General features: G+C 47.6%; 1 protein-coding gene across 1 annotated transcript; it reads right to left on the bottom strand.

Annotated features, from left to right (window-relative positions):
• Nucleotides 1-968: 968 nt before the first annotated feature.
• Nucleotides 969-20,708, bottom strand: LOC118793289 (max dimerization protein 4-like). Its single transcript, XM_036551401.1, has 6 exons — nt 20,492-20,708; nt 19,689-19,788; nt 15,611-15,640; nt 4,439-4,553; nt 2,934-3,093; nt 969-2,215 (listed from the first exon to the last, which is right to left on the bottom strand). The coding sequence occupies exons 1-6, from the start codon at nt 20,553-20,555 to the stop codon at nt 2,067-2,069; spliced, it is 618 nt and encodes a 205-aa protein (XP_036407294.1). The 5' UTR covers nt 20,556-20,708; the 3' UTR covers nt 969-2,066.
• Nucleotides 20,709-20,965: the final 257 nt, after the last annotated feature.

Here is a 20,965-nt window from a genome sequence, read left to right as displayed (position 1 = left end):
CTGCCGTGGGATTACCAGCATGACACAAGCAACACAAGGCCCTTATGAAACGTCCTACAGGACAGGTCAGTGTACTACAGGATTCGAATGTAAAGTTGAACGTATAGGACACTTTCGTAACGGTGGTCTCCTGTTCTTCGTGTGCCCCCTTGCTAAGAGACGAGCTGACAGCGCTCTGTAGCAAAGGGTAAGAGCCTGTAATGAGAAGGTGAAGGAGTGCAGGGAGGATGGCAGGGGATGTCTAGTGGGGCGAGACCTGAGGGTCGGCTGGGGAGGGGGGGTAAGCGGGACGTGAGAGGGGCGGGGGAGTCACGAAAGCAGTCACTGAGGCTCGCCAAGGCACAGAATGACAGCGGGAGAGTCCCGAGACTGTCCCCCGCTCTCCCGTCCACAAGCCCGGCCTCTTGTCTCCTCTTTAACTTTTCATATATAGATATACTCTTTTTTTGTCTTTTCTTCTTTTAAAAGAGAACATTTAGGAAAATATAATACAAAATTTAAAACAGGAAATATAGACTACACTTGCTAAAACTGCTTTATCTATAAGTGTTTCATTTTTCAGCTTTTTTTGTATACAGGTTTTTGTTAGTTTCTGTATTTTTTTTTTTTTTTTTGCAGGACCCCTTTTTTTAACAGACTGCTGGTTTGAAGTGTTAGTAGGCCATGCTCTAATGACTGTGGGAAGCGGAGGCTGCAGGAGGAGACAGACAGTCAGACACTGCAGGTGCAAAGACACTGTTCCTCTATCTATACAGAATACAGAGTCAAGTGTTTCAAAACAAACACTTCTACTCTGTTGAGGGACACACACACATTGGTCTAGTCTGCAATGCCCAGAATCTGCAGGAGTTTGGTCTGTTTTTTTTTTTTTTTTTTAAAGTACAATCTTTTAAGTAGAGCCGAGAGAGCGGTTGCTCAATACCAGAGCCAAATGGGGGGGGGAAAAAGAGAAACCTGAAAAAAAAAAAGATAAAGTGGGGTAATTCCCCTCAACTAGCACTTCTCCTCACAAAGACCCTAATCATTAGAGCTGGCACTGTTTTTGTCTTTTTTCTGCACCATTGACTTGTCAATGTGAACCAAGACATGCTCACACACTCACACACATACATACACACACACACACACACACACACACACACACACACACACACACCCACGCACGCAGTCAACGAAAAATGAATCAAGTTTGTATCCCTTGCAGTGAAGCTGAATTTGGGCACTGCTCCCATAGAAGGAAGGACAGGTTGGATGGGACAAGGCCTCTATGCTGCCCTCTGTCTTTCCACCACACAGGGGACGCCCACCTTCACTTCCTTACTCACTCCTTTTGTTCTTACTCCAGAATGGCTTAATGCTGAAAACAGAAGCTTTCCGTGTTATTTACAATGCTACATCACTTTGCTACTGACCATGTGTAGCCATCCTGGGCAAGGCCTGCACAGTGCAATGTCATCTATGCCATTTAAACTGTCTGTTTAATGGGCTCCAGTCAGAGGACACTTTGGGATTGTTCATAGCTGGTAACGCTCTGTCTCAAAGACGCTGATGACTGTTTATCCATACAACAACAGGGTAAACTCGTATGCAAAAAAAAAAAAAAAAGTTCAGTGCGTTAAAATGGCAAACCAGAAGACCTCCAATGGAAGATCTAGCCCGAAAGAACGAATGACTTTCATTTTGTTGTTCCATTTCCTCTTCAACACAAATCTGACTGCCCATGCTTTTTTTTGCTTTCACAAAATTAGTGATTCTATGAAAGGGAAGGTGCTTTAGACACCAAACACCCACATTACATGAATGCAAATACACCTGGTTCTCATTGACAAGTCAAAGCCGTGCACCACACCACAGATGAAAGCCATTGAAACCATGAATTGCTCTGCTGAATGAGCCTGTGGTGGCAGTGTGGCTGGGGGGGAGCGGTCACAGGGGGGGAAGGAAGCAAGCGAGGAGTGGCCCTGCGGTCTGCTTCCTGGAAAGAGTGGCAGTCTTGGCTCCTGGAATGGCGCGGCTGGTGTGTGTGTGTGCGGCGTGGAGGCGGAGGCTGGTGGGGGGGGAGGGGCCTAGCAGAGGCGGGCCTGCAGTCTGTGGGAGGGCGTGTAGCTGCCGTCGCTGGAGCTGCCCTGCAGGCTGTAGTGGTCCTCCCCGTCGCTCATGCTGCCCAGGCTGTCCGCCTCGCCCGGGGTGAACTCCATCCCCTCGATGTCCACCTCTGCAGACACACACACACAGGCGGGTCAGAGAGGCAGCCCGACAGAAATACCCTGGCTTCCTTCCACTTTTCGACAACAGACCACACATCGTGAAAACTGGTGGGCTTCACAAGCACACCTGCAAATCTGTGTGTGAATTTTTAAAGATGCTAAACTTTTTCACTCCTTAACCAGGAACAGAAGGATCAACAAACCACATAGCGCTCTCAAACACTTTTGAGAGTTCGTACTTGTCGTTCTTTTAGCATGTCACATCCTACATGTCCAGATATTTTGCGATCTATCAACCATTAAATTCCATGAATACAACCTCCTTTGTCGCGTCATAATTAAACCCTAGATGCAGCCCCAAAAAGGCTCAGCTTAACTAAACTGTCAGAACTAGAAAGTGTTGCTATAGTTGACAGTTTTTAAAGTTGTGGTTGCAGTTCAAAAGCCAGGAAACCCAACCGAGGGCAAGATAGTGTTTACTGTACAGTGCGAAACTACATTGATTTGTTAGTGATGTGATTATAAGGTTTTCAGTGCAGTGCTGAGTGTGATGTGTAAAGCACACTGTAGATTACAAAGTGAAGAAGTGACTGTACGCTCTTAGCTACGCGCTGAGGTCAGTTAGGATTAAAAACAGGCAGTGAAGTGCTGACTGTAGAGACTTAGGGGTGCAGTGTGGGGCTGACTGCGCGGTGTGAGGGTACGCGCGGAGGGGCCGGTGGGTACCTTGCTCGGAGTCGGTGGAGATGGTGGAGCCCATGCTGTCGGTGCGGACGCGCTCCAGGGCCGACACGGACAGCTGCTCCAGGCGCCGTTTGAGGTAGCGATGCTCGCGCTGCAGCTGCTCCTTCATGTTCAGGGCCTTCCGGTCCTGCTCCTCTAGCTTCTGCACACACACACACACACACACACACACACACTCTAGTGAGATAAAACAATTTGGGTGCCGCAGATTTGAATCCCAAACGCAGGGTACCGGTATTACAACCTCGAGTGGGATGTTAAAAGGACAACCGCAATAAAAATGCAAACTTAGGAGATATTTTCTATGGTATCTATCAAGCACTTACACGCACCACTGAGCATTGCCAAAATGAAAGCAAAACCACAAATCCAATAGATATGGGTCAACTCGCGAAACTAACAAGTCTTACTTTTCACTATTTCATTATGAAGTAATTACAACCATAGACTAATCCGGATTTGATAAATACGCAGGAAGATTTTCTTGGCTTCTTTAAGTGATCGGAGAGGTGTTTGTGGAAAGCTTATTTTCAACACAGTTCAGCATTTCTGTGTCCAGTCTCACCAACACTCAGCATTACTAATGCAATATGAACTTGTGGAAAATGGGTAAGGACATAGGCCCGCAGGATGCAGTTCAGAATGCTCTAATGGGCATGGAAGTGCTTGGGTTTTAGTTTTTCCCTGTAACAAGCTTTGCTTCAATACATATCCATCTGAATAGACATTTAATAAAAAAGTAAGTTTAATTGGTATTAACACCAATGATACCCCTGTTGTACAACGGATGTAATGTGGATGACTAGGGCTCTGTTTACATTAGCAGCTACACGCCTGGGATCGTTCAGTAGGCCAGGCTAATACACTAAGAATGCAATCTGAGTTCCAGCTCCTCTCCTGACAGCAGACGCTGCGAACAATATCATCTGGAAGAACAGCCACCTGAACAATGCCACTGCTGCTCAGTAACGCAAGAACCAGTTTGTTATTCACTGCGTGAATTATGTCTCCGTTCTTTGCAACTGAATTTAACTCGCTAGACCAACCCTTTCTCTCCCACCCTCGCTGCAAATACGCAGCTCTGAAGTCTTCGCGCTAGAGTGCGTTCTACTTCATGCATTCATCAACTGCTCTCAGCCTGTATCACACAGCGACCTACAACACGATGAAAAACATTCAAGATGTTCTGGATAAAAAATGCATGAATGTCACTTTTCAACATTACTTATTCATCAAACCATAGTTCACATGAAACCAATTCCGCATGATGGTCGTTACGCAAATATTTTGTTTTGGTTGTAACTGGTAAATTTTTTTACTGCTTAAATTTTGACTAGTTCACAATCACATTTTTGGTATCTGGAAATGGTATTTGGTATTTGGAAAGGAGGAAATGTTTGAGGAATCAGCCGGCCCCAGTGATGTCGTCCCCGGAGACCCGCAGGCAGACGCAGAGGTGGGGCGAGACCGCGGCAGAGCGCTCATACCTTGATGTGCATCTTGGCCCTCTTGAGCAGGCTGAGCGTGGTGTGTCTGGTGCTGTCCGGACCCAGAGGAACCAGCTGCTTCAGCTCCTCCAGGTACAGCCGCAGTTTGGCACGTCTGCAGAAACAGAGGGAGGGCCGTTAAGACGATCTGATGCCACTTTACGACACACAAACCAAACACTCTCACTCCACACACAGGCTGCAGCTTCACAGTCACTCAAAAACCTGGAGAGGGTCCAGAGCCTTTGACCCACACCCTGCCTGTCAATGGGTAGAGGAGAGCTGATAACCCAGGCACTCCGGGAAACAAAGACGGCAGCCACTATCACGTTTGACATTTGAGACCACCGAGTGGGTCAGCGCTGTGATTTGGCCTGCTTTCGATAGCGCTCTTTGCAAGCTTTTGGAAGGCCCTTCAGGGCCTCAACGAGGGATTATTCTGAGAGGGGAAAAACAACGTGCAAACACCGTGAGCAAATGTATGGCGAAACCCTGTACATGGCTGATATGTATGGGGGTCTGAATGCTGAGTGCAGCCTTATCATTGTAGGCCGAGAGCGATATTTCAATTAGGTTCACCCTTTTTAAATTTGTTTGAGATTAGGACCTTGGAGCGGTGTGCAAGAGTTCAGGGAATAAGAGAGACGGCAACAAGTACAAATCAGAACTGTTCTTAATTTCCAGGACGCCTCACCCAGACACATCCTGCGTTCTCTCATCCACTTCAACAGATGGATATTCACCGGATCAACTCAGATGATTTACTTTGGCAAAGGGTTCAAAGGCGTCTAGCCCACAATATGAACCAATGCCCCGTGGGTCTAGAGCCCAGTGTTCTGAGTGCTCTTCTTGCACGGCTGCCCTGTTTGCAATGCAAATCTCCATATGCAAGACAAAAGGAGGAGTGCTGGATCCAAAAAGGCTGCCTCCTCACTGCTTCCACCTGCGCCATCCATGTCCTTCCCTCCCCGCACACTCCTGAATGCAAAGCTGCACGTCACACACACACACACACACACACACACTACACACAAACTACACACACAGCCGCTGCTCCAGCCTCAGGCTGCCACACACTTCCCGCACGTTTCATTATCCACAGAAAGAGACGAGTGGGCCGCACGAAATGACACCTCACTAAAGAGGGGTCAATGTGCCTGGTACAATTATGTAATTATTATATAACGGTACAAAAGGTCGACACTTGTGTCACTGAGGTACAAACGAGACCTGGCCAAATCGATGCTGTTAGCGGACAGGTTTGACGTCATCTCCCAGACGCTTGCTGAGCCAACAAACTTGGGTTTTAATTTGCAACCACAGACCATTGCAGTGGGCAAACATCGTTAAGTGGGCCATACAATGGTGGAAAGAGGCCAGCCATCTGAGAACAAGCAGGCCATTTACACCCAGGGATGAACAAACAGCTTTGTGCTTAAATAACGCTGAATAGCCAGGCACCTTGGACAGGCTGAATGCAACACAGATGTGATGCACAGAAATGAGCTTAGCGCCTAGCTGACCTAATAATGCCTGCTGTTATATAAACCTATGTACAAGCGTGGAAACCTGTTTAGACTCAGGTCAGTACAGGTCTTTTCCATTAACAACACAGCTCTGTAATGGCTCCTTCAATGGTTGCAAAAGCAGGTCATTCAATGCTTCTTAAGAAACCAATTCTATTTCAAAAGTGATTGCAGGATTTCCTTGAAATTGTGCTAGGCTAATTTCGCCTTCATTGGTTCAATAGGCACACCCACTTCCGGGAAATGTATCGTTACCATGCCCTGGACACATTCAGTAAGCACAACGTCGCCAAATGTACCTGCATTCAGCCACATCTGACCTACAGCTGACTGGAAGTGGAAACACAGGTAAAGCTAGCAAAGCTAACATGGGTGCATGCTGGTGAAAGTGAGGCATTTGAGCCTTTTGTCCAATGAGAAAGCAGCTGACTGAATGCTTGGAGCTCCCTGACTCGGCTGTATCCCTTGCTCCCGCCCTGTTCCCAGTCTTCTCCTTTCCTGGGACATGGCGGGCTCGGTGGCGGCACACTGACCTCGTTACTTCAGGGGCGCTGCCTGCGCATTCGTGGCGAGTGCTTCAGGACGGCCGTGCTGCCGCTTCAAAGGCAGCGTTACGTGAGGCGGCCGCCGTGAGCTGCTCTTTAATGAGGGGCCCACTCACAGGCCAGATATTCATGGGGAAGCAGTGTAGCATAGCGGTAACTGAAAGGTTGCTGGTTGGATTCCCCACTACGGCACTGCTGCTGTACTCTTGGGCAAGGCACTAAACCTACAACTGCCTCAGTAAATATCCTGGTGTATAAATGAATAACGTGTAAAAATTGTAAAAACCTACGTAAGTCGCTCTGGATGAGAACGTCCGCTAAATAACAATAACGTAATCTAACGTGTCCATGTAAACCACATAATTTCTGTTTTAAGACATACACGCACACTTGCACACATACACTAAGATGTGAGATGCCTGCTTTTGACAGTAGCCCCAAAACAGGAGAGCCGGGTCTCAGGGAAGCACCGAGCCACCTGTGAGAGCCACAGGTCCATTCCCTCTTACAGTGAAAGCAACATGGCTCCCCCCTCTCCGCAGTTAAGCTTGTGCTAAAAACGGCAGAGGAGCGCCAGGAAGCAAGGCCCAGCGGAGGACAGACACAAAGGGAGGAACAGACACCCCCTGCTGCGATGCGGCTCTCCGGGGAAGCGGAACGGCCCTGAATATTCCGCCCCGTCCCTCACTACAGTCACCCAGTCACCCTCATCACCCTTTAAACCCCACAGTTCCAGCTTTACGCTCACCTAGAAAAACTGAATTGCGGAAAAACCAGGGGGGAGAAAAAAAAAAAAAAAATCAACGTGGCAAACTTCACTCTACTACAGGTGCAAACATGAATAGCTCTAAAGGCATGTAGGTCACTGAATTCTTACATCCTGCACCCCTCCTTTAAGCAGTGGACTCAGACATCACCCCACCCTGCTAAAAGAACAAGTTCTGGTCTTGACAGGAGAGGGCGGCGGCCTACCTCCTGCCCGCCCCAGTCCCGGCCACATGAAGCAGCTGGCGGCAGCCCAGGGGAAGCGGGCAGGAAGGGGAACGGGAGGGGTGGGGGGTGCGATCTGGTCTAAATATTTCTCTTTTGGTTAAAAAAGGGGCCCATTGAGAGCCGTGTGCTCAGCTGCAGTGAGCCGAGTGTAACCTGAGCCAATGGGTAAACGCGGCCTGCCCGCCCCTCCCCGCTTTGCGCGAACTCGCCGTTTATTCCTTCTTAAAAGATCTTTTTTTTTTTTCTTCTTTTTTCACCGTTCCCACCTGCACTCGCGACAGTTGCAAAGCCTTGGCAGGGGCACCCGGGACAGGACGCCAGGCGTACCCGGGTGGAAAACACTGAAGGGACCGGGGGGCCGTCCAAACGAAGCAGGAGGACAGGAATGAGGAATTAAAAATAAGTGGAGCTCTGGGGAGAGGCGCTGGGGCTTCACCATATTACCCACTGGGAGTAGGGTCTTCAGCTCCACCTCAAACCCTCATTTTAATCTACTGCATGCTTCAAAACACAGCTTTTATTACACTATATTAATGTAAACCACATTCTCCATCACCTGTTTGCTAACACTTACCTTTAAAAGCCATTTCACATAAGGCATTCAAATTCTAGCCCATTGCCTTCTGTGAAAGGAGGTAGAGAAATCAGTTTGGTTTCACAATGCTTTCAATTTCCTGTTGTAGATACATGACGTAGCTCCCATACTAAACAACACTTCCCAACATGCAAACATGCTGCGGGCTACAGAGGCCTGTGCTGCAGTTGACTACAGCCAGGTGGACTGATTTGCGAGAGGAATCAGGTCAGAGAGCACGGCCCAGCCGACAGGGAGGGGGCATCCTTTATGTGAAAAGGGGGGACAGCAGCGACAGGAAGTGAGGGTGGGGGGGTTTCTGCTCCTGATACGTGTCACAGGAAGCAGTGGTGTCTCTGCGGGACTCTGTGCTCGGTGTAAAAGTGGGCCCTGTCAGAGGACACGCAGCCCTTCGCCCCACTCACGCCTCGTATTGTTTCTCTACACATTCCTCGAGTGCCTCTCGCATTTGCTAAGTTTTAAAGCAGACTCAGTGCGGGGCTGTAAATCTCGACACCTGCAACGCTCTGACCGGCGGTCATGCATGGGTCACAGGGGTCTGCGGTGAGCTGACTGCACACTACACCCCCCCCTGCACCCAACATGACCCTTTCCAAACACCCTACGCTTTATCCCTGGCCTTAGTGAAAGAGGAGCTTTATCTGCTCACCCTTTCTGCAAGCATTCATATCCCGGCCAGCCATCCTTACACTTTCATTTTAATCAATCTACAACACTTCAGAAGCTTGTAAGTAATAATTTCCAAGCTTCACTTCCGTCGCTCTGAATTCACAAACCCTTATCCCGAATGTTTCTGAGATGCAGAACCATCTATGGGCATCTGCTTAATCATGAAGGAACTGCCGCAAGCCACTTTCTGAAAGCAGCCACGTCTGGACACACACACCACGCCCCAAACATGTTCCAGCAGCCCTTTCAGAAATCATCACCTTCCCTCGGACACACAGCGATCGAGCGTCTTCACTCAGACACGCCGTCACCAGCAGCGCACCTCACACACACACAGCTGTAACAGCCTGGAACAGGCAGTGTGCTCTGACGCCTGTCCTTTCCCGAGCACTCCTACAATCAAGCGTAATGACACACGAACTGCTGGAAAACGGATGGCGGTCAAAAGTGCACGCCGCATTCTGCCCCCTTGTTTGCATGGTGTGGGGGGGGTGGTGAAAGCGGTCCCTTTCGCCGCCGCTTTCTGAGGGCGTTGCCTCCTTTCGCACTGTGGGTCTGACCCTAATTGAGCACACAGAGAGAACACTGACCAGGCACCGCAAACACAACCCCCCCCCCCCGCCCCCCCCCCGCCCCACGGCCTCCGCTTGTCCGCGGGGCCGTTAATGAGGTAGCCAGAGCGGTGCGCATTCTTGGGTTCTACGTGTGGGGGGGGGGGACGGGCAGCTCATCTGGTAAACAGCCAGCTCCTTCCCACTGGGGCAAAGGTCACCGGAGCAGCACCGCGGCGTGTCCTCCTGCATGCCATTCTACTCCAGTTAATCATGTCTGCATGCCGAAGGCCCCCTCACGCTGCACACTGTATATGTAAATGGACCTTCTCACAGAGAGAGGGAAAACAGGACCTACCACATACGTACGTACGTACACATACACACACCGCCTGAGAAAATGTAGATACCACAGTTTCTAAATACACAGGCTGCATTTCACTCAGTAACAGAACTTTCACTTGGGTAATGGGTTTTCATTGGGTTAACGCCACAGAAATCTTTTCGGTCATATATTAAAGTCACTGTAGGGTATGGGACAGAAGTGTATAGGGAATACCACAGAGTACAAGGGGGGATGTGCTGACCTGTACAGCTTGGCACATCTGGTTCACCAACTCTAAAACCATGTCAACCAAGCGCCTTAAGCATGTGTTCCAGCTTCAGACACTTGTGAGGCTCCCGTATAGTTTCCTCATTTGGGAGAGAGATCAAAACTCAGACAGTCTGTCTCCCCCACTACAGTCCAGCAGATGCTTAGACTACATTTCGAATGACGAGAAGAAATGACAGTCTGTTCCCTTCTAATGCCCTGCGTGCTGCTGCCTGGCAGAAAAATGTGACCACAGAGGAAACGACTTAAAGGCCACATGTTGCTGGTGACGTCCCAAACTGACGTGACATTCTCACGGCTCAGCCTGATGTCGGAAGGAAGTGCATGCGTGAGAACCGGCACCAAAACACGGGGGTTAGCCGCAGAGAGAGAGAGAGAGAGAGAGAGAGAGAGAGAGAGAGAGAGAGAGAGAGAGAGAGAGAGAGAGAGAGAGACCTCCCTAACGGCCGGGCCCACGCGCTCACAACAGAGCGAGGGGAGGCAGGTGACGAGGCGCGCGAGCAACCCAGCCAGAGCTGCACCACATTCGGTTGATCTGCGGGTATCATTTCCTACCTGACTGTAATTATGTTCCGTGGTCCAACGTTCCTGAGCGCTGCACATCTCTGAAATGCACACAGACACACTGTGTGTGTGTGTGTGTGTGCGCGTGTGTGTGTCTGACTTACACTGATGCATTACAAACAAACCCTGCAGTTAACACAGTGGCAATAATCAAGCTGTCAACTTCCTTCCAAACGCTTCTGCAGTCAAGCGAAGTTTAAAAGTCAGCACCTTTCCCCAGAAAGAGATTCTCCCAAATAGGCCTGGAACGTTCGGATTCCCTGATTAACAAGCTCTTACCCACTGACAGAATAAAAGCACCAACAGGTATGCGCTCCAGAACATTGCAAACCGCAGCAGCCAGAGCAGTGTTGCTCAGCATGCAACAAACACGGGGGTACGGTTTTCAACTGAGCACAAGGTCAAATCCACTTAAAAGCAAAAGAGCGACACAAAGCAGCAAGCCTTTGTGCAATCACTGAACCTGGCAACCCTTCCTGCACCTGGACAAAAGCCCTGTAAAGTTTGTAGCTACAGATCACACATTCTTCCAAAGTCACTCACAACCCCCCCACTACAGTAACGACGCAAAAGCAGAAACGCCAGTGGATCCGCCCTGGCCTCCAGCCACTGACAGGAAGGGACTCATGGTATGCAGTAAGCCCTGCGCCAGCCCGGCACAGGAACACGGAATGGATCTTAAAAACCAGGCCAAACTCCAAAAGTCCGAGGCACTTCCCAGGCCTCCCCCTTCTCCCGTGTCTGCTCACCTCACAGTGAGCTCCCATGACATTATAAATGTGGGTTAAACTGTACTTTCTGCACAGCGTCGTGTCACCTGGTTCGCAGCAGAACAAAAATGACACACAGGTTTCATAACGGAAAGTGGTGCAAGACTTGGCTCGAGGCAGCGCCATCCCAGACGTGGGTGAAACCTCCTCTCCCACACAAAGAGGCTGTGCACACAAACACGCACACACGCATTACACTACATTACATTACTGGCATTTAGCAGATTCTCTTACCCAGAGCGACTTGCATAGGTTGCAATTTTTACACGTCATCCATTTATACAGCTGGATATGTACTGAGGCAATTGTGGGTTAAGTACCTTTCCCAAGGGTACAGCAGCAGTGCCCCAGTGGGGAATCAAACCAGCAACCTTTCAGTTGCAAGTCCTGCTCTTTACCACTATGCTACACTGCCACCCACTTTTGTTTGAAATCAAAATGTAGCATGTTTTATAATGCATTTCAAGTGCCAAAGTCTCTCACACATACACACACGCACACACAATAAGCTACGTACAAATGCATGCCCGGGTAAACACGTACGTGCCCATGAGCACTCGTACACCTGCATGAACACACTTGGGCACGAGTGGTGTACACTCATTCAGACACGTACACAGCAACAAGCCAGAGGGCAGCGGGGCCATCCTCACCACTCCCTAGCGCACAGCTTACAAGGGGACTTTGATCACTTGTGACGGGATCCACCCCCCAAAAGCGGACGGCCGTTTCAGCCATGGTCCCTGTTAAACCGGGAGGGATCTGCCTGGCTTCTGCTTCCAACGTTTTTCTTCTTTTCTTAAGTCTCCTACAAAACAACATGGTTCAAATCACAGAGCTCCCAAAACAAGCAGAAAGCGTTCCATCACAAGCCACCCTGCTGCGCGCTCGCCTGGTTAATAAAACAAAAGCTTGATATATTTCTGAAGTCGGTGACAACTCCCCAGGACAAAGTCTCTGGCTCTGCGCTTTCCAGCTTCGCCGCAGAATCCAAAGAGTAATGTCCTAGCAAAGACCATTTTCTTTGTATCAAATGACAACCCCCCCCCCCCCCCCCCCCCAAAGAGAAGGGCTGCCTCAGGGCAATTGAGGCACACGTGGCTTCCTGCAGCAGAGAGAAAAAGAGAGGAGACTGGCCCGAAAGTCAGGCCTTGGCAGTGCACTCCGGGTGTAATCAGCAGCTCTGGGCAGCATGCAGAGAGGAGATAGAGCACAGGGCCTACAGTCCTCAAGCGCCCCCCCCCCTCACCCCTCGCAGTTCTAGCTGAGTCACCAGAGAGGCTGCCAGAGGAGCATGCGAGAGGAGGCACTTTCGCAGCTGTGGTCTCCACAGCATGAGAAAGCAGCGAGAGTGGCCGCGGAGTATCTCCGCTCCTCGCAAACCTACATATGTGGTCGTCTACCACTGACAGGTTCGCAGGGCGGGGGAAAAAAAAAAAATAGTGCCATCGACCGCCTGTCCTGCTACGGTCCTCACAGTTATCGTGCACAGTGCTGACAGAGGCTTTTTCGCTTTGCCTGCGCTGTGCGCATGCAGTTTCTCCCTCAGTCTCTCTCTGGCCTGGTGCAGGACGGTGCAGGACGGTGCAGGACGGTGCAGACCTGCAGCGGCTCTACCTCCTCTCGCCAACGTCGCACCCCGGGGACAGCAGGCACCTCTGTGCCCGCTGCAGCACAGCTCCGGGGAGAGCTGCGCCTTATCAACCAGCACAGAGGCAATAAATCCACACGCCGTGCAAAGCTCCTCTGCACGCAACCTGCCGTGCAGTCAGGCAGACGCCGTGCAGGCGCGACAGACCGGCCGTCGTAAGAAAAGAAATCCATGCAAATCCCCTGCGCGGCATGGGAAGAAGGCAGCGCTAAAAACAGCGCAGACAATCTGACTGCTCACCTCTCTGAGCACTTACAGTGAGCTTATCAATCTTCACAGCAGTAACCCAGCGCTTCTCAAAATGATGGCCTCACCTCACCCGCACTGCTATCTGTGAGCCTGCCTTGATCGAACATTCACTGGTCATTGATATAAAAATCCAAATAAAAGATGGATAGGGTTTATGAAATAAACAGCCCATTTCCTGAAAACAATAAAAATAAATGATTGTGCTGTGGAAAGGGGTAGATACCACTGGTCTCCCAGACCAGCAGAACTGAAGGCAGAACTTGCAGGGCCTCCAACCGCCAAAAATAAGAAGTCTGCCAAAAGAGCCCGGCTATTAATAGGTTATCAGCGCGAACATGTCTGCGTGGGCTCCCAGGAACTGGCAGGACGAGAATGAGGCGGCGAAAAAGAAAGTAGTGATTAATAAATAAAGGAAGGAAGGGGGAGATGCCAGAGGAACCACAGCGCCCTGGTGCCACGCCGCAGCTCCGCTGGTTCTCGGAAGCTGCGGACCCCAGGCACAGGAACGCAGCTGGCCGGTCAGACTGCCTCCCTGCTGCTGACAGCCTCAGGGGGCCAGGGTAATGACCACACTGCTCTTGGAACACAAGGGACTCGAAAGCTATTCACACCAACACGGAGACACATCAAACCTCACCCTGGACCACTGACACTGTGAGTGAGAGCCCCTGCCAATCCTCTGAGGGTGACAATATCAGCATAATTTAAGGGCAAAAGTCAGAGAGATCTGCATGGCACTTCCAAGGCAGATACAGCCTCAGACACTGAAAACTGTCACACAACTTGAACCTTGTCCGTACAGAAAAAAGCAGGTTCTGAAATGTTTTGAAAAGAAAGCTTGGGGGGGGATGGTTAACCTCTACAGTGATGGAGCCAAGCCTAAATCACAGGTCCAGGCCCCAAACACCTGCTGCTCTTTTCTTACTGGTCTGCTCAAACATTACTTCCCCTCCTAACATAAATAGCAACCCACTCAATAAATACATGATTCAAACAGAAACACTGATATCATTTCCTTTTATGCTGGAAATGATGAACAAACATTTTATAAACTTTGTCCAAAAAAAAAAAAAAAAAATTAGTTATGAAATGAAAAAAAATTAACAAACATGGAAAGATACCCTTTTAAGCAATACCATTCTCAATATTACTCCATCTTGCTTAAGCCCCAAACCTGACAGCTGTGAAACTGGTAATTTCACAGAAAGTCAGGGCTCTGGCCGAGCGGGCTGTGAGTCAGCATGCTCTGAGCTGCGTCACTGCGGTTCCTCCACCTTACACAGCGCAATAGGAAATCCTCACAAAAACGAATACAACTTCTCCATTTACCAATGGCCGCGATTGACACATCCTCAAAGTTACGATAAATATGGCACACATTTCAAAACACATCATGAGAAAAAAAAAAAAAAAAACAAGAGAAAAAAAACTACTGAGAAAATTACAAAGAAAAGGCCTGAGGCCAAATACAGAATCAGCAAGATAAATAATGTCACATGCTCATGACTATCTAAGAGTTAGGCTATAAGGAAGCATCTAAGCAGAGATCTGGTCCTGTTTCCTTTCTCTCAGCTCTGAAGGACATGTCGTTACATGCCATTTCAGGTGCTGCAGTCATCAGTTACACTAACATGTGACTCACAAACTCCATGCACACCATAGGACTGACAGAGGCTCACATGCACACATCTCGACACTCATGAGGCTCGCGTGCGTGTGAGTGTATACACCACACACACACACACACACACACACACACACACACACACACACACACACACACACACACACAGAGTCAGACACATACACTGCACGTCATGTTTTACTGGGCTTCACCTCATCCATATCAATCCTTCTATATGTTAAGTCACTAAGGGCCACAAATCTGTAATAAAAGATAGTTGTAATGTGATTTATCTTTCAGGGCCCCCCTCTGTTTTTGAACCCCAGTCTGTTCGGTTTTAACATTCACTGGAATGACACCAGTGCTGGATGTGGGGTAGTAAAGAGATCTACCCCAGAGAAAACAAAGTCTGGGGGAGTTCCAAAAATCAGCGGCCCATCACTGAGAACGGCTTCGCCCCTCTAAAAGGATACAGCTACCCAGTTCCAGCTGGGCCCGTCCTGCCGTATCGGGTCATATGTTCCAAACACTCCCTCTATTTTCTCCGAAATCACATTACTGCCATGGAAAGGCTGATCAGATCCTGCACGGCTACAATGAAGTGAGTTTAGTGAATGAGATAGTCAGCTATTACTGTCAACATTTCAGGCCCCAGGCGTAAAGCTGCCATGTACCGCAGGCCATGAGCTCAGCCTCTGGGGCAGAATTGTGTTTGTAAAAGCATGAAGTGACAGTTATGAGGGGGACACCCACTGCAGGTGTTCTCAGCAGCTCGAGTGAATGGGACTGGACCCAAAGCTGAGCGTCTCTCCTCACACTCACCTATGCTTCTCCAGCTCATTGTGTGATGACCTGAAAAAGCAAGCAAAAAAAAGACAGATAAATATGCGGCAATGCCAAGTGACTTTGTGGTCAATATCACACCTGTGTCCATAAACATGGAGGCACTATATTGGGGGATGGGGAGGAAGAACAGGGCAGGATAGGGTACGGTTGGCAGTCTCAGCACAACACACTTTACTAATATTACAGCTCACTTTCTGCTGACAAAGGGAAGAGTCAACAACAAAAGGACATTTTATTCTAAGAATATTTAACCTCATTAACTAATCCCCAGAAAGCTCTTTGTGATACCAGTGAAAAAAGCTGTAATATGAGGTAAGAGTTGGATATTATCTATGTGCCATGGGTCTACAGTGCCGAGCCTACAGAGGGGAGCAGAACACTAACTCTGCACTCCGACTGCTCCAGCAGAAGCAAGAAGACGGGAGACCACTTGATACAAAGACTTCAGCTCCACTGCACTGGGTCCAGAGTAACTGGCCTGCACAGCCCGGAGAGCCCACGTGTGGAATACTATCATAACCCGCCAGACTTCAAACAGGCCTCTTTGTGTCTGTCTGTCTGGACCTGGAGAGAAGGGTCAGTGCTGCTCAGTCATTATTATTATTATTATTGGCATTTAGCAGATGCTCTTGACCAGAGTGACTTACATTGGTTGGTTTTTTTTTTTTTTACAATGTTATCCATTTATATAGCTGGATATTTACTGATGAGTACTTTGCCCAGGGCTACAGCAGCAGTGCCCCAGCAGGGAACTGAACCGGCAACCTTTCAGTTACAAGCCCCCCCAGTCTAAGAACACTGGGGTGAATCCATGCCCCTGTCCACCTGGTCACAGCTACCAGAACACAAGACAGAACCAGGCCCTACAGCTCCACTATCATGTCGTGTGACAGAGGAATGGGCCTCTTGTATAACGAGTGAACCGCTTATGTTATATAAATTTAAAAAAGCAGGCATTTATTGCTGCCAATTTACATAACCTGGGTTTTTTTTTACAACACCGCTGCAGCGCACAAGTAGCACCGTGCTAACAGAAATAAACAACATGGAGAGTCTTCACACCCCGCCCACAGCATGCACACACTGCGCACAAATGTGCAAAGCAATCAGAATGTGCCCACTGCTTCACATGCCACATCTGCCAGCAGGCTGAACAGTTAGAGTGGAAATAAAAGCTGCTCTGGGTCAGAGGCAAGGAAAACGCGAGGCAGGCTGCTTACAGGATGCCTGTCGGACCAGAGAATGCTGGACAGTACGGGTTTCACCGAGGAAGCGGGCACCTATGTACGTAAAATCAATGAGTGATAGCAGGCAAAGCGAACGCAAACTAATGACTTTTCTGTGTTTCAAAATACAATGACTTTGTTCATAAATCCGATGAATTAGGTTTCGTGCACAGTCTAAGCAGTGCACAGTCCCACATGGAGACACGTGTGTCGGCATTTACAACGCTCATCCAGACAGACGGAATATTACCACCTTATCTCTCTGAGCATTACGGGTTGAGGGAAATATCTATTCAAACATGTGCAAACTGAGTACTTATGAGGTAAAAGGCTGCAGGAGGAAGGCAGCGTGCAAGGGCAGACAGATTGCAGGGTGCATGCTCAGTTTTGAACAAAATGTCCTTTTACATAAAGCACGGCATTTCCATGCAAATAGCTTCCAAATTTATGAAGATTGTTAAAATGGCAAAAAAGGACCTGGGAATCATTTAAAGCACTCCACAACCAAAACAAAATACAGTAAGTGAAGAGGCCATGGTGCTACACAACAATCACCCATGAACACAGACAGAAAGTAAAAAATAAACTCCATGAATGTATACAAAATGCTCAGAGACATCATTTCGTAAGGTTCAGCATGATATGCTTTTTCCCTGCACAGACAATTCAGTTTTAGCAAAGCTCACAAAGGAGGGCAACAACACAAAAATATTTTCATCCATTTCAGGTTTACAAAATGAAGCGTTCACAATGCATTACACCAGCTTGAATTTGTACTCCGAATACAGGAAAGTAGACAACACCGTTAGTCATTTACATAAATATAACATTGACGTGCGGAACAGACTTCTGCTTGCTCTGAATATAAACGATTCACAAAGACGGCGTGCACCACCAGCTGATTATCTCCATTAAAAACAGCTTCCTTAGTGCGTGGGGGAATTCAAGCTAAAGGCTTCATCTCTGGATGCATAAATAGGCCGAAGCAGAGCTTTATCTATTTGTCACATGTGCAGAACAAAAACCCAGATAGCTAAATGCCACCAGTAAAGGGAGTTTAATAAATTAAAGCCCTCAAAGCATGTCAGATTTGAAAAAAGAAACATTGCTTAATTAATTTACTTAATTGCGTCCCCTCAAAGTTTACCGAACTCTGTGGTGGTATTCCAGACATAAATTTCACAATGCAATGCTTATAAATATCCACTGTTCAATGGGTCCTGAAAAATCCCTATTTATTTTGATGAGGGGGAGGCCTTTCTCTACAGCGTTTCTCCATCTGTGCTGTTGCACTTAACCGTCACTTTAAACTGGCAGCCTGGTAAGCACATTCTGGCTTTAAGTACGCTATACTCTAGGGCTGCACCAAGCATGGAGCACATCTGCCTGCCCTGTGTGATTATGACAGCACATCCCCCCTCCCCCCCGGCCATGAGCCTGGCATCCCCAAAGGTCCTTTACTATTGGAGTGGAACTGTGCAGACTTTACACAGCGACTTCCATCTCCCGAGTAGCGGAGCTGAAAAACAGCACTGTCTTCAGCAGATGATGAAATGCACCAACCACAGCCCTACCGTTAAGTCAAGTCATGGATTTTGACATGTGTCTCGATCTCCAGAAACACACACCTCACAAAGAAATTTCCAAAACAGGCATTTCACATTCAGAACGTCATTGTTGCAAAACAGCTTATACCTTTGAAAATGAAAGAACGTTTTCCCTCTTCTAATGAACTGTACTTAAACTGAATATTAAAGTATATACTATGAATATACTTAAAGTTTTCAGAATTCTTGAGAACAGTGCCAGAATGAAAAAATGACTGCACTGCTCTCAGAAGATTGTGAAACAGACGATGGACTTCCATCATCTTTCACAAAAACTTGTGCATGTAGATAATAAAACTACTTCACTGTATGCAGTGTCGTCATCTATTTCTGTAATGCTGTACATGGCATACAGAATAATAGTGCCGTTTCTCCCAAAACAAATGACAAGACCACGTTCCCATTAAACGTATATATCATACATTCTGTAACAAGTATCTGACACAAGGTCGACTTTCTTACGTGCGCTACACTAAGCAGGACAGACAGTCTGCGCTACCGAGACGCGTTGCGCGCTCACTATCACCGGCCCGTCATCCGAAAATACAAAGATATACGCGTTTCGGGCCAAAAAAAAAAACTCCTCGACGCTGAAAGAGGGAGTTTGCGCCAAACCCCTACTCGAAAGAGATCCTGTCTAAGCCGAAATCATTTGTCCAGTGAACGGACAAAAAACTGGCTTTGCATACCGCTTGCTACGTAGCCAGACTAAGTATTTTGGAAACGGCACAGACGCAGACGACCTTACGGAGAGCCGCCGAGGTGACCACGAAGATAAATGACTGAAACTGGAAAACATATCCTTCTCGTAGTATCAACAGATAAATGTACATTAGCTAGCGAATCTACACATCTTAAGTTAGTATGTAGCTATTTAGCAGGTGGTTTGAGCTTATTCTTTTTGGGGTTATTACACATAGAACATATGTTTTGCAGCTGCGCGACAGCTAGCGTAGTTCTCACCGATTCATGCAGTTGTGAGAGACATTAGCGAGACTAAATGAATTAACAAGCTATGGGGAAGGGAAAGGAGTAGCTAACTTCAGAGCGAAATTAAATCTGATGCACAGCAATTCTGATATCGAAATGGCAAACCACCCGATATATTAAAATAATGGCAATTTGCATTGGTATTAAGGTCGGAGTGATTTAGAACAGGTAGTTAGTCTAACTAATGCTGGAGGGCAACGTTAATTTTTCTGTGCCAAAAGGAGTATTTACCTGTTGTTCTGAGGTTTTCTCGAAATTGACGAAGTTTTCGTTTTCTTCCTGGAAAAGTCGTTATCGTACGGTAAAACTGATGCGTAACCATGCTCTGCTTCTAATGAGAAAGTAAAGAAAATGATCGTTACTTCTTGTGCAGTGAACTTGAACAGAAAAGGCAATTAGCTAGCTAGATGTCTAACAGGCTGAGGTAGAATCATATAGGCTAATTAGAATAAACGTTAAATCCATTCACTCAGATTCATAAGTTATGACCATTTCCTTCAGTATCACCACTGTAACCGTTAAATGTAAAATGAACTAGCTGGCTAAATTCAAATTCAAATAGCAAATTTATTTACAAGGAACCAACTTAGCTACCGTTAGCTGGCAGCCAAAAAAAAAACACTTAACCACAGAACTAGTCAGTTTAACAAGTACTTGCCAGCTATGCTAAAAACCTACTCTGTGCGTTTAGCAAAATGTCAACCCGTCGCAAGCCAACTAGCTAGCTACACCCTTTGATATCATGAGAATTAATATTGCTAACTATAATTAGCTACATGGACACTGGTAAAAGACTAGTCTTGGGATGTAAAGCGCTGACGAGCTTGCACTACGTTGCTAGCTCGCTGACTAAATAAGTTACCACATAACATTTTCGAGGTGCATTCTAGTCTAGATGGCAAGCGAACCACTTTGTTTCTCTTTCATAGCATCTTGCCAGACTTCAAGCAAGCGTGGTAGCTAATCTGGTGTTAGGTGCAAGCACTGTAGAAAAATAATAGCTCGCTAGCTAGTTAAAGTTAGCTGGCTTGTACCTCGGTCTCTTCTTTCCAAGTATTCAGCAGCCTCCAGGAGAATTAAAAGAGAATTAAGTTCCATTTTGTAGTTCTACTTTAAAACAAAACTATTTCGGATATTATAAAAATACTCTAAAATATCAGCTATTTACACACAAAATACAGTTCTTTAAAATGTTAATGTTAAATAATAAACTAAAGGCAGAGAGATCAACGTAGACTGCTCTCTTCTAAATCCTGACGACTTCCAGCCAAGTCCATATCAACAGCCCCTCTCAACTAAAGTAGAGATAGAGAGTGATGTTTCATTGCACCAATCAGAACATGGCGTAACCCGAAAGCTGATGGATCTAGCCAATGGCAAGCCACTATTTCCGGGGGTTAAGGGAGAATGTTGATACTCCGTGAAACTTGGTCTGATTGGCTTGACAGTGATAGTAACAATTTAGAAGCCAGGCCCTAGCAACAGCACGTGTGACCCAGCCCCGTAAC

This window comes from Megalops cyprinoides, chromosome 18 (assembly GCF_013368585.1).
Source record: "Megalops cyprinoides isolate fMegCyp1 chromosome 18, fMegCyp1.pri, whole genome shotgun sequence".
NCBI lineage: Eukaryota > Metazoa > Chordata > Actinopteri > Elopiformes > Megalopidae > Megalops > Megalops cyprinoides.
Note: the sequence above shows the minus strand (reverse complement) of the source record. Positions and strands in the feature narration are given on the sequence as shown.